The 16,771-nt window shown below is 40.2% G+C and overlaps 1 protein-coding gene across 1 annotated transcript in view; it reads right to left on the bottom strand.

Moving 5' to 3' along the window:
* The window catches only part of COMMD10 (COMM domain containing 10), a 99,446-nt gene extending 87,536 nt beyond the window's left edge, over positions 1 to 11,910 (bottom strand). The window contains exons 1-4 of the mRNA XM_029965440.1: positions 11,617 to 11,910; positions 11,005 to 11,361; positions 8,130 to 8,240; positions 5,658 to 5,813 (exon numbers count right to left, since the gene is read on the bottom strand). Of these exons, the coding sequence (XP_029821300.1) occupies positions 5,658 to 5,813; positions 8,130 to 8,240; positions 11,005 to 11,361; positions 11,617 to 11,910 (918 nt within the window). The remainder of the gene's footprint in view (positions 1 to 5,657; positions 5,814 to 8,129; positions 8,241 to 11,004; positions 11,362 to 11,616) is intronic.
* Between the last annotated feature and the right edge of the window lie 4,861 nt (positions 11,911 to 16,771).

Raw genomic sequence — 16,771 nt, 5'->3', positions numbered from 1 at the left:
GAGCAAACCTTACTTAGCACTTATGCCAAGAAAAGTGATATTTTCAGACATCTTTGCTCAATATTCAAAGCAAAACCCCTCATCTCTTAATCTTTGAGTTTAAAAAAAGAAAAAGACAGACACTAAAAAGTACCAGTGTACTTCAAAAGGGAGGAAACAAAAGAAATAATATGACATGAAATTGGTAGAGCAAGACTAGTGCTACACAGCAACTTCAAAAGAATTCTCCCTCAATGAAGTTACTGCAAGTTTTCATCTTAAACGGATTTTTACTGATAAGCAGCTACTTTGAAAGCAAGTAGATAGAGACTGTATAATAAACATTAAAAACAGCCTTCAAGTTTCCCAAACCCCAGTATTTCAGGATTCCCTTTGTGCAAAGGTAAATGTGGTGGTGTACTCCATCTCTGGGAAATGTGCTGGCACAGAGCTGTGGTAAAAATGCACACTATGACCACTTTAATCAAATCATAGCAGAAGAATATATGGCAAGGTGGGAAGGTTAGACAGATTTCAATTAGAGATAAGGCACAAATTTTCATTAAACATAAAAAAGATCCCAGAAATTACCTGCCATTTCAAGCCTTGAAATCACAACCAGACCCCTGTTCCAAAAGCTCCTTTACATATTGAGGAAAAATTATCCTTTGTATTACCCAGAAAGTTACACAGGATAAGCATGGTATTCTTTTGCAACTTTAAAAGACGGTATTTTGCATGTAGGAACAGAACAAAAGTTTCAGATGTTTTAAAACATTCTCAAAATCTTATTTCAGCCTTTTTCAGAAGACAGAAAAGGGCAAGGAGAGGAAGAAACTCATTAAAAAATCCGCAAGTAGTACCTAAAAACTGTAAACAATTAAAATTCCTACTTACAAAGCTGAGTAAAAGAATAAGACTCAATTGTGCTGTAGCTGGCTACTAAAATAAATCTCAGCAGGTACAAAGCTGTGTCTTTAGTACATATTTCATCATTTGCATTGTCTTTGTCTCTGTCGGCATCATATAATGTAAGTGGGTTCACAATTCATTGTGACAACGCCCATAGGTACAACACTATTCGTGACCTCTGCTTGTCACTGTAAGAATGACTAGCTGATCAGACATAACAAGGAAACTAAGATTCTTTCTGTTTGAGCTGTATTCCTCCTATTTTGCATTCTTCTGATATCTGAAAGCATTTTCTGCCACGACATGCATACACAGAGTACATCAGTTCTCTTTGTCATAACCACCACTGTATGCAAGTGTTTCAGACTATTTCTGTAGATTTGCCAGCCTTTAGCAAAGGGAATTTAGCATATTAACATTGCATATACACCCATTAGCAAGAAGGCCAGTTTCTGAGAAAACCACTTTCAGAGTTTTTCCCATATGGCTTCAAACAGGCACTCAAGATACAGAATTGACAGCTCTGTCAAGAATTTTAGGTACATAATTTCACTAGTTGCATTCCCACGCATCATTATATTAAGAAATGCTGTCTGAAAGCTATAAAAAGCTTCTCTTGCTTGGCAACATAAGACTCTTATCTTTTTCAAGACACATATTTAAAGGATACCCTGAATAGTTTCCCAAAACAAGAAAGGTATGAGGCATTTAGTTGGATCTGCCTTTAAAACAGAGATTTGCACAGAATACCAAAAAAACATACAGAGAACATAATATAGGGGAAGGGGGAAGTGGAGAAAAACAATAGAATTGATGAAAAATTGCTGTAAGAATTCAGAGTGAACCCTACTAAAAGTCTATCTCTTCTATGCAGAGAGGAGAAAATACATTGTAATCTGATCAATGTGTTCTCATTTCTAAACTGATATATTACCAACCAGAGACTTAAAAACTCAATCAGATTGATATTGGAATATTATCACTCACCTGTCATTATAGAGGCCAAATTAAGAATGTGTTCAAAGGGAAAAAATAATAAAAATACCACCATTCTGATTGACTAGGACTGCATTATACAGCAGAAATAATATCATACAGACACTGCCATATGAATAAGGATTCAATGAACCAATTAACACAGCAGAATATACATAATTAATAACCCCGTGCAGCTGAAGACTGCCAATAGCTCAGTGAAGAAAAATGAAAAGATGAAGTGAGAAAACTAATAGTATTAAACTGTTGAATTTTTGGTTAACTCTACAGTTTTTATTCATTCCTCGAGTAAGAAATATCCCTATCTATTAAGCAGTGTGCACAAAAAAGACCTACATTCAAAAAATAACAGGTTTTCTCAAACAATTAGTGTCCAATATGCCACAGAAATCTTCAACTAATCAGTACTCTAGGAAATACTTGTTCTGTTGCTCCAACAAACTCAATCTGATTTGCCATCCTAATGAAGGGATCAACCAGCACACTACCACCTACATCTCTTGCACAGAACTGACATACCCAGAACTCAGAATACTGTTTTTTAACAACCTTTACTTTATAGGCAAGAAAAGAATCTGGTTTAAGAGAAATAACATATCCATACAGGCAAATTATCTGTAAGAAATTACTTCTCATAATAACTAGTGGTCTTGAGTCCAAACCTGAGCACAGGTTCCAATGTTTGCTCAGTATGTAAACCATACCCCTGATAAATAAAAAATAAAACTATCTGTCATTTTTTATTATCTTAAAACAGCAATGAGATTACTGCCTGGTCCTTCTTGTGTACACTACAGAAAATAGGCTTAGTGCCAGCATTTCAATACTTTCAAAATGGACAACTTGTAAGTACCAGGTGTCAGAAGATACTCAGGATTATTTTGCCACATGGTTTTTAGTAAAACACATGATAAAATTCCAAGATCTTTCTTAGTTACTTCATAAACTCTGTCTTGTACACAGTTTCCCTGCACATCCTCACATGTTGGAACAGAACTATGAAGACCACAGTAACACTAATCATGACCTTTATTCTACACTTGGACCCACATGAGCAATCCCATGGACACATCCATTAAAGCTGCTTAAAAGAAAATTCATAGTTGCTAAGTGTACAGAGAAGCACACGGTAAGAGAAAGTACCAAAGAATCACAGAAACTGAGTTCTAAATTCATATGTAGTTCTCCACACCACCTGAACAGGTCAGTAGAAGTCTCTACCAGGTCAGTAAAAGTCCCTACCAAATATGCTAGTGACAACCAGAAAGCCTGTATGTATTTTTGAAAGAATATGAAAGTGAAAAAAACCCCAACAACCAGTATTCATAGACTTGTAGAATGGTTTGGATTAGAAGGGACCTTTGAAATGCATCTAGTTCAACTTCCCTGTCATGGGCTGGAACATCTTTTAGTAGATCACACTGATCAATGCCCCATCCAACCTGACTTTGAACACTTCCAATGACGGGGCATCCACAACCTCTTGGAGCAGCCTGCTCCATTGTCTCACCCCCATCACCCCCTTCCTTATATCCAGTCTAAATCCATCCTCCTTCAGTTTAAAACTGCTGCCCCTTGTCCTGTCCCAGTAAAAAGTCTCTCTCCATCTCTCCTGTAAGCCCCCTTTTGATTCTTGTAGCCCCTTTAGAGTATTGAATGGCTACAATAATGTCTCTCTGGAGCCTTCTCTTCTCCAGGCTGAACAATCCCAACTCCCTCAGTCTGTCTTCATAGCAAAGGTGTTCCTGCCCTTGTAGGACTTTAATGGCCCTCCTGTGGACCTGTTCCAAGATGTCCATCTCTGTCTTCTGCTGGGGGCCCCACAGCTGGATTTGACACTCCAGATGGGAGGAGCAGAGAGGCAGAATCACCTCCCTCAACCTGCCGGCCACATTTCTTTTTATACAGCCCAGGATACAGTTGGATTTCTGGGCTGCAAGTCCATATAGTTGGCTCACATCAGAATTTTCATCCACCAGCACCTCCAAGTTGTTTTTCTGCAGGGCTGCTCTCAATACATTCATCTCCCCAGTCTGTGTTGATACCAGGGGATGCTCTGACCCGGGAGCAAGACCTTGCACTTGGCATTAAGAACCTCATGAAGTCTACACGGGCCCTCCCCTCAAGCCTCTCAAGGTCCCTTTGGATGACACCCCTTCCCTCTACCTTACCAACTTCACCACTTAACTTGATCTGATCCACAATATTGTGGACAGTGACACAGTCTCACAGTCTCAACATGACCTTAAGTCATGTTGGTCCCTCTCTCTGAGGTAGACCTTTATTATAAAGTCACTACAAAAAGTATTAATATTCCAGTAAGTCTATTTCATACCCTATTCACGTTATTTTCTTCCAAAATATAGCATAAGTATGTCAGAGACAGGTGAAGGATTAGAAGGAGGGAACTTCCATGGAATGAGAGTGAGAAATCTCACACTATGTTGTTTGAAATAAAAAACACACTCTTGTTTAGTATTTCTCACAATGACAAAAGAGATATACATTAAAATCAAAAGATAATGGATATAGGGGCTTTAAAAAACATCAGTTTTCCCTCAACTGGTAGAAAATCAGGCAAGTACACAGACTGAAACCTCCAGGTTCAGGAAGCAAGGGTGAGAAATAATCATGTTTGAGGGTGCAAGACAGCTTCTAAGTCATAATGTGAGGCATAAATTTCCATCAACAAGGTTAACTGGAGGATTCCACCCCTATGCTTTCATCCAAGGTGCTGAAGAGAGGGCATCCAACAAACAGATTTTCTGATCCAGTTCCATAACTCCCATATTCCTGGAATCTGAATCACATACCAAACTACAAGGTACATTTGACCAAAAAAAGCCTCATTATGAATCCAATATCAACCATACACAGAGCATGAATACATCAGTCTTAAAAAAACCATGCAAACAAGCAAAAGAAATTCAAACATCCCTACCACGCATCAATCTTCAAGATTCCTAAGGAAAGCAAATGTCATTCCTACCTTCAAGGGTAAGAAGTAGGACCCCAGGAACTAAAGGTCAGTCAGCCTCACCTCAGTCTTTGGCAAGATGATTGAACAACTATTCCTTTTCTACGTTACTAACAAAATCATAAACTAACAAAATTAATCTTATCTCAACAAGATATATAGCAATGATAAAAATAAAGAAAGAAAAAGCGAGTCAGTGTTCCACAATTCTTTCCAAATATTTGGTCTTGGCTGCCACTTATGTGTTCTATACACAATTCCTTATAGATTTGAAGACTTATTATGAATCAACAAAAGGATGTTATTATACCTTCTCATAGACCTAGACATCTATGCTAAAGATACAATGAGATTTCATAGCATGTAGCAAGTTTTAATTGGTAATAGGCACACAGGAAGCAAGATTATCATGCCACCACAGAAAAGTATCTCAAAATTGTAAGAAGTATCTCACAAAATTCACCATCCAACAAGCTCACAAAATTAAAGATGGCAGGTGCTCAGATGCAAGTAATGAGAATCAACAGGCTGATGAGCTAAACCACCACAAGTGTTCATGACTGCATTTTACCCTTGCCCTATTGAAGGCCTGTTCACAAACACCTCCAAAGGGTGAGTTGGTTGCACTACTTTGCATTGCTAATAAGTATGCTGGCTTCTCACAAAATTTGTATCTTAGTTTAAACTCTTTGCTTAAAACCAAACCAATACAATTTTATTCTCTCTCAGGAAAAACAAACAAAACAAAATAAAACAAAAAACCACCAAAACAAACAAACAACAAAAACATTACCTTCTGAGGGGTCAAAACCCTCTGCCTGAACTTTTCAATCGTATCTTGACCTGCCGCCGCCCATGCAGTAGCAAATGCTTCGGCTTTGTCTTGATCCAGGTGAATGCTCTGTAGCTGCTGTTGCAATGACACAGGCTTCAAATTATGGTAGACTGCCTGTTAAGAGGAAAAATAACTGCTGTTGTTGAGCGCTGGTCTACAAGTAACTCCAGACATGTTCTACCATGGATGGCCACCATGTTCACACAAGATTTTTACGAACAACTCTACTGGGGGACTACAAGCATCCTGTTGTTCTTCTTAACCCTCTAACTGAGAAGACAGAAAAGCATAACTATCTTAAAATGCAACATTACAAATAACTCTTCTCAAGACAGACAAACTATGAAAAAACACACATACAAGCGAAATCTGAGTATTTGTTCAGATTTCCACTGTACATAATACCAAAGCAGTGATCACTGAAAAAAACCTGGGCTTTGAAGCCAATTGTGACCAAAAAAAGGGATAACTTTTCCAAATTCACACTATTCAAGTAAGCCTGAATTATGAAGTCGTATTCCAAAAAGATGAGTTCACCAAAACTGAAGGAGTCAGATATTACCTCCCTATTAGCATCATTTTTTTGTGTTTCACATGGTGCATAGTATGCTGGTCTCCCCTTTCAAAACAGGACTCTGTCATCACCAGGTCAGGGAAAAAAAAGAAACAACACATGTGGCAAAGACCATACAGAAGTCCTTTTATCTCTAATGTGTCCATAGACCAAAGGGCTGCTAAAAAAGTTATGCCCTGTGATATGGTTTGAAGCTGGCTCCCTGCCAAGTATCCAAACCTTACCACAAGAAGTACCCCCCTCCAAACCTCAGGGAGAAGAGGGAGAAAAAACAACTAAGAAAACCCGAAACGAGAGAGAGACAGCTAAAGTGATATATATAAATATATATAAATATATTTACACTTATGTTACAGTTATATACAATTGAAATATATACAATTTCACAAGGGAAAGGGAAGGGGGAAGGGAAAAGGAACAAAACCAAAATAAAATATATATATATATCCCAATTAGTAACCCAATATCTAACAAAGAGTTAGCAAAGAAATATCTCACTACTCTCCTGGGACAACCGAGGGTCGCTCCGGAACGATCGCCGGCAACCTCTGTCTCCCAAGGTCGGCAAGGCCTAACCAGGCCTCGCTCCCCAACACGGCAGACTCAACAGCAGGGGACCTGCACCTCCAAGCCGCCGGGAGGAAAGAGACCGAAGGCCTCTCCTCCTTTCTTCTTATAGCCCAGCTTACATAAAAATCATAGGGAATACTGGGTAAATCTGGACCCTTCCTTGGTTACAAACTGGTCACCAAGGAAGGCCTAGCCCAAACCACCACACCCTGACAGAACAAGTAGCTCTAAGAAGCACAGCTATCAGCAAGAACACATACATGTGTTCACATACATGTAGTCCATCTGGGACTCCTTTTTTTTTTTAAATGCAAAAGAAGCAAGTCCTAGAGGAGAATAACTGCTTTTTCTGTTCATCTTCAATGATTATAATATAAATTAAGCAACCTGATGAAATAATGACCAGGCAATAAACAGGCAAGTCTGATGTTTTGCTGAGATGAAAATTCAAAATTTTAGTCTGGAGGAGATCTCAGGTCTCATTTTCATTTTTTTGGTCGGTAGGAGCCATGGGGAAGACTGTTTGCTTTCCTTCTAAAGCAGTGGAATGTGTCAACTAAGTGTAGTGATCATAAACTGACGTGTAAGAAAGACCAGATTCAAATCCCACAACAGACCATCACTATGTGTTCCCCTGGCACAGACTATAGTTTCTATAATTACAGGAAATGGACAGAAAATATCATGGGTGTGACGATTTTTAAGACAGTTAACATATTTACCACATAATACAATGGCTTCCCAACCTTAGTAGAGGCAGACTGCAGAATTAGAAAACCTTCTCTGTTTAAAAGGTATTTAGCTCTACATCATGCAGTCATCCACTCCTCCAAACACTAGAGCTGCATGAGGTGTGTCTGTTCACCTCAGTACAGGCTGCTTCTGGGCATCAAAGTTTTCCATAACTGAATCTTAAGGCAACTTAAGCAGTGATCAATAATGTTACGTAGTATTTTCCTTACAAGAAAATGGCTGACTTATTTACAATGAAGAAGAGGGAAAACTATATCTCATAATTACCATCACTTCTCTTGGAGTCATGCAGACCTCCTTTCTACCAATAACATCTACATTAGCTGGAAAATCAATCCACAAAGGCAATTAGTCCCATCCAAATCAGGAAGGCATGAAAACAAAAGCAGTAAAATCATGAACCCAGCACATATATAATATACTACAGATATATGTTTCCACTAATTAATTTTTAACTTGACTTTTATATTTTCAAAATCTAATGTGGGATAGAAAAATACATTTATCAATGCATAAGGATGAAAACAAAATACCTGTTCTAAAATGAAGGATATAGTTTCAAGAACCAGATGAAGATCCTGCTTTTCCAATGAAAAAGCTATTTGAAGTTTTTCTTCCTCCTCTTCACTGAAGGTACTTTCAGCCTGAAGCACAAAAATGTTTAGTCACAATATTTCATTTAAGGACCAAGAACTTACTTGTTAAAATAAAAACATAGTGGCTGTCCAGTTGTTTCTAAATGGAAATAGCAAAGTAAAGTTCTTTTCCAACAGAAATATACAAGCGATTCCTCTCACTGAAAATCAAAATTGAAAGTCAACAGTACCACAGGATTACTTGAAATACAGTAGAAGAAAATGCTTTCTCTTTGCACCTGAGAGACACTAAAGAAATATTTTTCTTTCAATTATCAGATCCAACCACCTTTTATAAATAAAAATAAGACAAGTACTAAGTCCATTACCTAAGTCAGACCCCAGAGAAAACAGAAGGCAAAACTGTAATGAAGTTAGTTGTGTATGTTTCTTCCACTCCAGATATCCTTCTACAAACCACCCATGCTGTTATTAAGGAAATAAAGGCCTAATGCATATTTATTTTTTAAGTCAGATTTGAGTCTACAAACTACTCTATTACTGGAGACTATTGAGAATGTACTGTACTTTTAAAATACAACAGTTGTACTTATTATACAAGAGAAAATTAAACAGTAATTTAAATGCAGATATTGCCTTCTTTTAAAATGTAATTACTAACAAATCTATAATACAGACAACAAAACACCATATTTAGATCGCTTAGTAATGCAAAACTGCAAAGAAAACAAGAAAATCAATTCAGCTGTCAGAATAAAAAAATGAGGCAATTACAAATTTCAATGATTGCAACATACATAACAAGAGTATCAAAATGGAAACATTATTTAAATCATTAGCCGTTGGAGGGAAACACAGAGGGTCTGCTTTGTTAAGGAAAGTGAGTTCATTTAAAGTTTCCAGCAATTTAACCAGCTCTAAATACTTCAATACTTTAGAAAGGTCAGCCGAACTACTCAGGAGATTGAGTTGGTTAAATTACAATTACCACGTCCCTCATGTAAATGTTGATTAAAACTGTGAAGAGCTACTAAAATGCTATGGAGTAGTAAAAAAGAACAAACCAAACAAAAAAAAGAAGTTAGTGACAGTTCGGATTTAACAATGAGTTAGTATCCATGCAAAACAACCGATAAAACTCTGCAATAACAGCAACATCCAAGCAAGTAATTTTGATAGGAAAAAAACCTCAGCAATTGAATCAAATGAATCCTTATAGCCTCAGAATTATAACCTTTAATACAGTCACATTTTTTTCCATGTTGCTCCTAACCTGTAATATTTAAACATTTAGTTTGTAGCATGTGTACAGAAAACAAATTCTGTATTTCTTATTCTCCTTTTTCTGGACACAAAACAAGAGAATAAACAAAATCTAACACTGAAAGACAACAAAACTGACAAAATATATTTCTGGTGTAAGATTTATCTTACAGTTTCTGCTGCAATATTTAGTGTAAAGTTTAGACCTAGTCTCCATTTGACATTTTGGCACGGTACAATGAAACTTACCACTGATTTATTTTATTATTTTTTTATTTATTCTGCAATTACAAATATCTTCTGTAAAGGTGACAAAAATATTCACTAAAAGTTCTGGGCTTTATTTTTAACCTCAGTTTCACAGGTGGCTTTGGTTGATGGATATACAGAAATGCAGAAAAATAAACAAAAATATGCATTTAGTGTTTCGCTCATGATGTACAATGCGGTATACGTAAAATTTTCCTTAGAAAGGATGTTCTTTGATGTTCGATCTTTGTATATTTTGAAGCCTAAACATCAAGAAAGGAGATTTAATCCACAAAACAGAGAGCAGCTAACAAGCTCTAAGTGATGTCCAGGTGTTAGAAAAACAAATTACTTGCGGTAGAATTGCGTCTTTAAGGTTTAGGGTTCACATGCTTCAGGGATCTCAGACCTAGAGGGAGGTTAACAAAGCTTGAGAAGAAGGATGTATCACTGATAGTGGATACAAAAAAATGCAGAATTTAGGGTCCACAAAGACATTTGGCAGAACTCCAAAGATAAGGAAGAAACTAACAAAGCAAACTCAGCAACCGTGCGGAATCCACTCCGACTGGGTAAAAGGTAATTCTGGCAACGGGAGAGCACGACCGCAGACTCACAGCCACAGACCCAAGTAACCCACCCATCCAAAAGCGAGAGACTGAGCATGTGGACTAATTGGCATGAGAAGCGATGGAATCATTAACCAATAGAAGACAGGATACGAAGTAATAAGACTACTATGTAACTTGCAGCAAAGGAACACTAATTCCTTTGTTTGCTAAAATGCATAAATAGTAAAAAAGTTTTGATAGTTGGTGTGCTTGATTTGTGAAATTCCACCAGTCACCCAGCCTTGCACAACTGTGAAATAAACAATCAATGTCTCTCTCGAGTGTGCAATTGTTGGCTTGCTGCATACAAGGTAACGAATCCGATTTTTGTGGACAACCCTCGCGAGGGTAGGAGCGTGGTTTGTGCCAAAGGCCAAGGAATTCGCGTGTCCTCACAGCACCCTGAGGCACTGGCGCCAGGAGGCCTCGGGTTATTTACGAGCACCACTCGCCCTCACGCCATTCACCTTCTGCCAGTAGTTACCGGCTCTTACTTAATCCACCTGAAATAGTTCTCAAAAATTAGTGATGAATGAAATCAAGACCTAAAATCCTCTAATCGAGGAAATATCAGGCTCCGCCCGCAGCCGCGCCGCCCCAGCGCCGCCGGGCCCGGCCCCGCTCCGCCCCTCCCGCCCGCTCCCGGCTGGAACACGGCCCCGCAGGCCGCTCTTCCGCGCCCCGCCAACCTTCAGGTGCACTTCTGGAGCAAGGCGGGAGAGCAGCCGGCGGGAATCGGCCGGAGTCCACGGCGTTGAGGCAGCGACAGCGGCCCTGCGGGAATGCTGCGGCCGGAAGGACAGGGGGGCGGTCAGAAGGGGCACCTGTCCGCTGCCGCGCCCGCAGCAACCGAGGCGAGAATCTGCCGCCGCCCTGCCCTGCGCTCCCCGCCTGTCCGCCCGGCCCGGGAACAGCGCAGCCCGCGGGAGCCGCAGCCGCCAGTACCGTGTCGCTCTCCCTCGGCACCACGGGCGCCGCCATGACTGCGGCGCGGGCCCGCCCCCGACGGCGGCCCGGGCGGGGCCAAGCGCCTCCGCCCCGCTCCTCTCGCAGAGAGGGCAGCGTGAACCCACGGAATCACAGAATCAGTTAGGTTGGAAAAGACCTCTGGGATCACCGAGTCCAACCTGTGACTGAGCACCACCTTGTCAACTCTATCATGGCACTAAGTGCCACGTCCAGCTCCTTAAACACCTTCAGGGCTCGTGAATCCACCACCTACCTGGGCAGCCCATTCCAAAGTCTAGTCATCCTTTCTGTGGAGAAATTCCTCCTGATGTCCAACTAAAACCTCCCGTGACGCAGCTTGAGGCTCTGTCCTCTCGTCCTGTCCCTGGTTGCCCGTGGCCAGGTCCTGGCTGCACTTCCCGCATGGCTCTGCAGGAGCTCCAAAGCTGGAAAGGTCCACAGGGACGTTTTGTTTCCGTGTGGGAGCGCACAGACAGCCCCAAAACACCTGTCATCACGATTCTTTTCTTGTCATAGCAAGCTGCCACCCTGCCGATAACAGAGTCCGTGGAACCTACAGCAGCTGTTTTCCCCAAATCACCTGTGCCCAGGTACGACGCCCAGAGTGCCTCCCTGTCACATGCCATTTAACTGCCCTTGTAAGGCACAGAGCACACCATGCCTTTTTTCAGGCAAACTACAAGGTTGTAAAGCCACATGAAGAGAACCATTAAGTTTAAAGCCCCAGGGGGAAGCAGCACTGGACTGTGTGTTTGTACTTCAAGGGTATTACCTCGAGTGGATGCAATGCCTGTGAGACCTGTAGTTTCCATCAGATTTGGCTGAAATTGAAAAATGTGTTCAAAGACAATGGGATGAGCACACAGAGGAACAGGCAGCATGGCTGTATAAACCTTGTTTTCCTAGGAAACTAACAAAAAGTTTTAATAATCTTGAAAGGCTTTTGAATGTGGCTGTGAAGGTTTATAAGGTGTGTCATGAAGGGTTAGTTGTACGGTAATAAAATTATGGTAGGCTCAAGAGGCAGGTGGAAAAGGTTGGAATTTTTTGAGGGTACTGTGAAGAAATGTTTTATAAACATATATGCTGAAATCTTGCCTGTGTTGAACTGAAGGGAATTTAGTCACTAGGATCAATTTCAATATCGCCAGGACATCTGAAAAGATAATGTCTGTTTAAGTACACTCGGCCTAAAGAAGCAATTTGGGGGGGGGGTTGGCAGAGAGGGGGAAGTGACAAGCCTGGCTGTACTCCAACAGGAATTTTAAACTAGAGGATTCCTAGCTGAGACTTTAACAATATTTGTGCTATACCTCTCACCAGAAGTGGGGCTCATAATCATTGTTATGAATGGCAGTTACATTTTTCAAGCTATTGTTCTAGGACTAAACACAATTACATTCAACTATAACATCTGGTTTTCTGTACTCTTATAAAACATGGAAAAACCCAATATTCTTGCAAGAAATTTACTTGGCTGGAAAAGAGAAATGAGTGTTTTGCTCCACACTGAAAAAAAATAATGTAACTTCTTGTTCTAGGAAATCTCCCCCGAGAATAGAATTTTTTACAGTTTGTTCAGGCAAAATGGCCAAGGACAGCTGGAAGTCTAGACATATGCATACTTATTTTGTAAAGTTCCGGCTGATACAGGTATTGGATGCGCCACTCAGGTTTGCTGCCAATTCTCTGGTTTTATAACCTGGACCTATTTTAAAGTGTTTTCTTTCACATTTTGCTGCATCAAATAAATATTCAAAATAGATAATCAAACCAACAAACATTAAGAACATATCTGGGCAGGATCCTGAGCAACCTGCTCCAGCTGGGCCTGCTTCACAAAGGAGGTTTGACTTAAGATCTCTGGAGGCTTCTTCCACCCTGGATCATTCTGTGTTCAGAGACTCACTGAATACAGACAGGAAAGAGAGAACCTAATTGGAAATAATAAATAATTAAGCTAACCTGACAAGGTGCTGTCAAGTGCAAAATTAAATAATTTTTTTTCCTAACACCTTTTCTTTCCTTAAAAAGAATTATAAAAAGTTGATACTTCTCATGCATCCATTCACCTATTATTGATTTGTACTTGCATCCATGACCCACTTTTCCAATGTGAAAAACAGGTTTCTTTCACTGAGCTCCTGATACTACAGAATGTATTTTATCAGTTGTTTTAACTATCCATCTAGGTAAGACATATTTTGACTCAAAAGGTTCCACTTGACATGCGAATGGATGTTGTATGGGCTTTTGGATTAGTCTGCTCAGCACTCAGACAAAATGTTAGGCATCAGGGAGTGACACTTCAGAGCATTTAGCTGCTGATAAATGTTAGTAATCTTGCTCCCTGACAATAGTCTTGAAAAGCTCAGTTTCCCCTGCTTTGCATTTCTAGAAATTGAAGTATATTTTTTTTTTCACTGTTTTGTCTGTGCTCAAGCCTTTTTCTGTCATTTTTATCCCTGTAATTTTTCCTTACTTTTGAAGCTGCACACAAAAGAACATGTTGAACTTCTTCAAGATCTGATTTGGACAATATTCCTGGCAATGTGTAATGACTAAATAGTTGTCCTATAACTCAGTGAAAATAAACCAGTAATGTTTGACGTAAATTTTCACTTTTGGCCTGCAAGTGGCTTAAGCAATTGAAGTTAGCAAGCTATAAATTTGTGTGGCAGGAATTGATTTGAAATATTGTTGAAAAAAGTTGTTTGTCTTTTTGGTTTTCTTTTCTTGTAATGTAAGTTCTAAGTGTTTCAGTTAAATTACATCAATCAGAAATAAATAGTCCTCTGTTGCTGTTTGTGACTTTTACCATTATGAAACAATCTGCCATTATTTCTGTTTGCAGAATGTAATCTCATTAAAATCACTGGGACTACTTGGATTCTGCTTCGAAAGAGACAAGGGGACTCTTAGTTTATTGGTTCTGCCTGCTGGTTCATTGTTTGCTATTTTTGTGGTTATATATGAATATTCACCAGTCATGTGAAGGTCTTCAGTTTAATTGGGTGATGCGGTTCTTCAGAATAGAAATCGGAGCTGGATAGCCTATGGTAATAAAAGGCGTCTGTGAGCATAGAGAAGATTCATGTGTGGACAACAGGCCTTAATTTATGCCATTATGACACAAACAGATACGTTCCTGTAAGGAACCAGCATTCATACCTTTGCACCTGCATAGAGTTAGAAGAAGGACAGTGCTTCGCAGAGCCAGGCTGATGGAGAAGAGATGCATTGCCCTCTGCAAATTATAAGACACAAAATCCTTTATATGGCTAATGAAATGCAAGTATAACGTTCTCACTGACATTCGAAGTTTCAGCTGGCTCAGACTTGATATCTCACTTTTCCCAATAGAGTGGGATGAAACAAAATAGCCCACTGAAACATGCATAATTTGTTTAAAAATGTTTGGAGATCGTGAGTAAAGTGTCAAAGGAAGAGCTACAGTCAATATTGCAATCACTGGCTAAGAAACTCACAGAATCATGGATCTGTTAGGGGTTGAAGGGACCTCTGGAGATCATCCAGTCCAGCTGGCCTGCCAAGGCAGGGCCACCTAGAGTAGGTGACAGAGAAACTCATCCTGGTGGGTTTTGAATGTCTCCAGAGAAGGAGATGCCACAACTTCCCTGGGAAGCCTGTTCCAGTGTTCTGCTTCCCTCAATGTAAATAAATTTTTCCTCATGTGGAGATGAAATTTCTCGTGTTTTAGTTTGTGTCTATTGCTCCTCCTCCTGTTTCTGTGTGCCGCTGAAAAGAGTCTGGCACCATCCTCTTGGCACCCACCCTTGAGATAATTATATGCATTAATGAGATCCCCTCTCAGTCTTCTCTAGACTAAACAGGTCCAGCTTTCGCAGTCTCTCCTCATAAGGGAGATGCTCCAGATTCCTCATCATCTCTGTGACCTCTGCTGGACCCTCTCCAGTACCTCCCTATCTTTCTTGTACTAAGAAGCACAGAACTGGACACAGCACTCCAGATGAGTTCTCACTAAGGCCGACTAGAGGGGAGAGGATCACCTCCCTCAACTTGCTGCCCCACTCTTCCCAATGTACCCCAGTATACCATTTGCCCCTTGACCACAAGGGCACACTGCTGGCTCATGGTCAACTTGTCACCCACCAAGACTCCTGGGTCCCTCTCTGCAGAGCTGTCCTTTAATAGACTTGCCCCCACAACCTGTAATATTTGGGGTTATTCCTCCCCAGGTGCAGGACACTACATTTGCCCTTGTTGAACCGCATTAGGTTTCTCTACGCCCAATTCTCCAGCCTACCAAGGTCCTACTGAGGCAACACAGCTTTCAGGTGTACCAGCTGCTCCCCCCAGTTTTGTATCATCAGCAGCCTTATTTAGGGTACATTCTATTACTTCATCCAGGCTTTTGACGAAAAAGCTGAGTGAGATTGGACCCAGTAGTGATCCCTGGGAAACACCACTGACTACAGGCCTCCAACTGGATTCTATTCCACTGTCATGACCTTCTGAGCTCTGCCATTCAGCCAGTTCTTGATCCACCTCCTCTGTCCATTCAAGCCACATTTCCTGAGGTTACCTACAAGGATGTTGTGGGAGACACTGTCAAAAGCCTTGCCGAAGCTGAGGTAGGCTGCTCTCCCTGCATCAACCCATCCTGCCACACCAACTCAACAGAGCTGCAGCAACTGTAATGCATTTGGTGTAAATGTTTGTCTAAGGATATTTGAATATTTATTTAGAAAGTATCAATCTATATTTCTTTAGTCCATCCTTTTTGTTTTTTCCCCTGAAGTGAATCAAATCTGTATTCTACCCTGGTATGGACAGATATAGAGAAAGTTCAATTGTGCTCTAATAGGCTATGTTTAAAAGGATCACAAAAATTGGCTGGAAAAGAGTTCAAAGTGTATTCTTTTTTAACACTTTAATAATGCAGGGGGATTGAATGGCACCTCGCCATATGCAGAAGTCCATTTTAAGCCAGGAGGAACTGTTTAGTGGTTTTGGGCTGTGACTGTATCTCTGGAACCACAGATCTGACTTCTCCCAGGACTGATCATTCTTTGTTTTTTTAAAGCACTGAAGGTAAATTGAATACCATGTGGTTTACTGGAGCTACTTAACATTAAGTCCCATTTGGATAGGAATCCCATAACACTTTTCATATAAAATTTGGGAACTTTGGGAAAAATATTTCCATTTTCTGCCTGTTGTTTTACAGTTCTATTGTATTCCTAGTCTGTGTTTCAGAAGTACTATGTTATACAATTTTTAATTGTGGAACATTTAATGAAGGATTTGTAAACACTGAGCGAGAGAAAATCAGCATAATTTTTCCCATCTATTCACACAGAAACAGAGGTAGATAAAGGAGTGGGAGCCTTGCTACAGCTGGCTAGCTAGTCAGCTTTGTGCCCCAGTACAGCTTTTGTCTGCCTTATTCAAAACTCCCAATGCTTAACTTATCTGATAAAGCCTTGGATGTTTGTAGTCTTT

Source organism: Manacus vitellinus, unplaced genomic scaffold (genome assembly GCF_001715985.3).
Source record: "Manacus vitellinus isolate BGI_N305 unplaced genomic scaffold, ASM171598v3 scaffold_9_pilon, whole genome shotgun sequence".
NCBI lineage: Eukaryota > Metazoa > Chordata > Aves > Passeriformes > Pipridae > Manacus > Manacus vitellinus.
This window is presented reverse-complemented; position numbering and strand designations above follow the sequence as displayed.